Consider the following 4524-nt stretch of genomic DNA (forward strand, 5'->3'; position numbering starts at 1 on the left):
AAGTGCTTTATCATTATCCCAAAAAGCACATCAACATTTTGATAAGGTTCTTTAACTGGCTCTGAAATGAAATTTGTCAGAATTTTGCTGGCAATGTTGTTGTTTCATTATGATCTGGGATGAAAGGCAATTTCAGAATGTTAGGATTGCCCATGGAATGGACATTCTGAGTTTTCACCAGGTCACATTGTTGAAAGAAGAGGAAAAAATGAAGCAGCTTCAAGATACTTCTTCTTATTCACAAAGGGGGTGGAGGGCCAGTACTTTTGCTCTATCTTGCTAAACCCCATTGCCCTTCCAGACATAGGATAGAACCCAGGAGTCCTAATGCTAAGACTCCCTTCTCTAGCCCACTAGACCCCAGGCCTTTCTCAGAGCTAAGATACAACCCAGGAGTCCTGGTCTCCACTGCTCTAACCACTAGCCCCCACTCCCCTCCTTCACTGCTGTAATCACTAGACAGCACTACTTCCCACAAGGACACACAGCTGCAGGTTTTACAGATAGTTTTTTCATTTTCTTGTAATTATCTGATAACTCTCTTTCCCTCAGACCCTCCCTATGAAGAAGACAGGCAGTGGAAACCTCACCACCATCTCCCACATCCTCCTCCTGGGATTTGGGGACCTCAAGGAACTGTGGATCCTGTTCATTACTGGCTTCCTAGCTGTCTATATCATATCCATGGCTGCCAACCTCATCCTGGTAGTACTGGTGGTGCTGGATCTGCATCTCCAGACCCCTATGTATTTCTTCCTCTCCAGCCTCTCCTGCCTGGAGATGGTCTTCACCTCCAACATCTCCCCTGTGATTCTTGCTGGTCTCCAGGCAGGCAATGTGATGACATCTCTGGGCGGCTGCCTTGCACAGCTCTATCTCTTCGGTGCCCTGGCCACCGTGGAGTGCTTCCTGTTGGCAGCCATGTCTTATGACCGGTATTTGGCCGTGTGCCGCCCACTTCATTACCTTTCCCTCATGGACGGCAGGGTCTACGGGCAGCTGGTGGTTGGGTCCTGGGTGGGCGGGTTCCTGTTCATGGGGATTGTGTCACTGTTGCTTATAGCCTTGAGCTTCTGCGGGCCCTGTGAGATAGACCACTGCTTCTGTGATTTCCAGCCCCTCCTGGAGCTCTCCTGCACCAACACCTCCATGGTCCAGATGGTCACATTCTTCCTGTCTTTCATCCCAGCCTCCCCCTTCCTCCTGACAGTCGCTTCTTACATTTGCATCACCTGGGCTGTGCTGAGGGTCCCCTCTGCCTCAGGGAGGCGCAAAGCCTTCTCCATCTGCTCCTCCCACCTCACTGTGGTGACGCTGTTCTATGGAACGCTGGTGGCTGTGTACATGTCCCCTAGGGACGGCACGGGGCTGAACCCCAGAATGGAGCTCTCCCTGCTCTACACAGTGCTCACCCCACTCCTCAATCCCCTCGTCTACAGCCTGAGGAACCAGGAGGTGAGCAAGGCCTGTGCGAGAGTTGCCAGGATGGTTTCATTGGGGGGAGGGGGCGTTATGCCACCGGCTGGTCTCCAGTTTATGGCCCACCCAATAGCTGCTACTGCATGAGAGAGACTTGGGGACACCACTACTGGGAATTCTAATGGGCTGCATTATTCTCATTCCACTAATCCCTGATCATCAATCTCTGGGCCTTACTGACCCTGAAGGACTGTAATAATCTCTGATGGTCTCTACTGCTCTCTGTTGGAGTCTTTTGGCCTGCTAATCTCCCTCCACCGCTGCTGCTCTCTTTTGGCTACAGTTGGGTTCTACCAGCCCCTGCCATTCCCACTGCTCAGCTCTGGGTTCTACCAGCCGTTGCTGGTCTGTGCTGGTCCCTGCTTCTCTTTATTGTCCACAGCTGTGGTCTTCTGGCCTCTGCTGGGCTCTGATTGCTTCTACCAGACTATGTTTGTAGCACCGGAGCCACTAAGTTCACTAGTTCCATTGCTCCCTTCCAAAATCTGGCTGCCAGCTGGAAGCAGTTGAATTTCTTCCACTCGGATGGGGAGAGGGTGAACAGAGCAGCATTCCCATTCATAGTGCATCCAAGCGGGAAGCTACTGTATTCCACTGCTCATGCATCCATTATGAGGTGCTTCATACCCCAAAAGGGACATGTTTAGGTGTGCAGGAGGTATAGGTAGGACTCCCCCAGTCCTGCATATTCACAACAGTGGTAGGAAAGGCCTATACAGGGCAAGCTGATCTTCTGCTGTAGATGTAGAAATTGCTGCTGCACTTGATTATTTCCCCAATGGCCTTAGAAGAATTTGTCCTTCACACGCACATGCCAAAATTCAAGCTGGTTGAAAAATTTCTGATGGGCATTTCATTGAAATCCACAGGAGTGTCAATTCTGATAAACATTTATTAAAAAAAACAAAAACAAACATTTTGCAATTTGTTTTATTTTATATTCTAAATTCGCCTCTTTGTTCTATTGACCTGAAACAAAGTTATTTCAAAAATTTCATTTGGCAGGAAACATCAAAATTTGGTGGTTTCTTCTAATGCGAAACAAAAGCAGATTTCAAAATCACCGGACTTCATGTCAAATGGAAATGCCAGACATAGGCGCTGACTTTTATTTTTCCCTGGGGGTACTCCACCCCCACTCTGCCCTGAGGCCCTGCCCCCACTCCACCCCTTCCCCCAAGGCCCCTGCCTGCCCATCGCTCGCTGCTCTCCACCCTCCCCCAGGTCCCCCTCAAGCCACCAAACAGCTGTTTGGCAGCGGCATCGATCAGCTCTTTGCTGCACCACCGATTAGTTGTGATATTTTTTCCCATCGGTACTCCATTGAGTCAGCGCCTATGATTCCAGGTCCTGCACAGACTAGTTAGAATGCTTTAAATTGTCGTCTCATTTTGGTTACCTTCTTTTTATGGGTGCCGAAACTGTTGCACTGAAGCTGTGCATGTTCACCATCTTTCAAAACTAGGCCTGACATTTTCCAGTTAGGGGCCTAAATTTTAATCCCTAAATATGAGGCCTGATTTTCAGAGGGCCACTTCATTCAATGGGAGCGTTGGGCGCTCAGCACTTCTGAAAATCAGTATATACCTGGCCAATCAGCATTTAGCGCTAGGCACTCAAGTTAGATACTTCCTCACCAGGAGCCAAAATGTAGCCCTACGTGAAGCTCCACAATGTGAACATAGGATCAAGTATGGGGCCTCCAGAGTTGAAGGTTCAAGCCCCAAATATATGAACTCGTAAGTGTTGATGCAATAAGTCCTCCAGCAGACTCCCAGGCAGCTGCTACTTTGAAGAATGATCAGCCAGTGGCAGAGAGACTGAACACAGAGCAAGCATGTTAGCGTTCTGAGTCATAGATACAGTGTTACGGCAAGCTACTTGTCTTCACTTTCATGGCCTGACCTGTTATCTTTAATTTGCTGTTGAGATGTTGACTCCCACCTCCAACTGGCCCAGGATGTCCGCCTCCATCACCTGCTCATTACATCTTCAAACTAGATCCTTTGTGCTGTCTCTTGTGTTGCCACTCATGCTTTGGAGAAGCTCCTGGTGAACAACCAGAAACTACCTCATTATCATCTTTCAAAACCCTCCTTGAAGCTCTCCTTTCCCGTCATGCCTATAAAAAACGTGACAACGGTTAGGCCACTGGTTTGCTGAAATCACTGCCTGTCATGCTGACCAATACTGCCTCATAGTTGTCTTGCATTCTCCCATCTGTCTGTATCCATCTGTTCTCTCTTGTCTTATATTTAGATTGTAAGCTCTCTGGGACAGGGATCATTCTTTTGTTTTGTGTTTGTACAGTGCCTAACACCAGGGAGTCCTGGTCCATGAGTGGGGCTCCTAGTTGCTACTGTAATACAAACAAATAATAATAATACTTGATCAGGATTGTGTGACACAAAGAAAGAAGGACTTCTTGTGACTCTGAGTCAAGGGGGAATTCACACTTGGTGTGGTCAGATGGAATAGTGTGTAAGGCCAACCTGGGGGGATCATTTATGGTGGACTGGTGACATTATAGAAACTGATGTGAAAACAAGAGAGAGACCAGCCTTTGGGAAACAGATGTGTTGGTGTAATAGTTGTGATTAAGAGTCCAGGAACCTCCAAAGCCTGGGACACCCTCAAAGAGACTTAGGCGCCTAACTCCCATTGATACTTTTGGCACCAGTGGTGTCTACATTTCTGGGGGCCCAAATTGAGATGACTTAGAGGCCAGATTTTCAGAGGTGTTGAGTGCCCTCAACTCCAGTTCAAGCCAATGGGCTCATCACCTAGGTGCTCATCACCTATCAAAATCAGGCCCATGGTGTATCAAGTTGGGCATGCAGCACACCTTCCTGTCTACAGTCATATAAGGCCCCCTATCGCCATAGGATTGGAGCACCTCCCAATCTCTAATGTATTTATCCTCACCATGCCCCTGTGAGATAGGGAAGTGCTGTGTACAGATGGGCAACTGAGACATGCGGAAACAAATGGCCAGTTTTTCAAAAGTGATTTTGGTGCCTAAAGATGTAGATAGATGCCCAGAGG

General features: G+C 48.3%; 1 protein-coding gene across 1 annotated transcript; it reads left to right on the forward strand.

Moving 5' to 3' along the window:
• Positions 1–561: 561 nt before the first annotated feature.
• Positions 562–1566, forward strand: LOC113406649 (olfactory receptor 11A1-like). Its single transcript, XM_026652456.1, has one exon. It carries the CDS (start codon positions 562–564, stop codon positions 1564–1566), a length of 1005 nt encoding a protein of 334 aa, XP_026508241.1.
• Positions 1567–4524: the final 2958 nt, after the last annotated feature.

Source organism: Terrapene carolina, unplaced genomic scaffold (genome assembly GCF_002925995.2).
Source record: "Terrapene carolina triunguis isolate 2854851 unplaced genomic scaffold, T_m_triunguis-2.0 Scaffold114, whole genome shotgun sequence".
Taxonomy (NCBI): domain Eukaryota; kingdom Metazoa; phylum Chordata; order Testudines; family Emydidae; genus Terrapene; species Terrapene triunguis.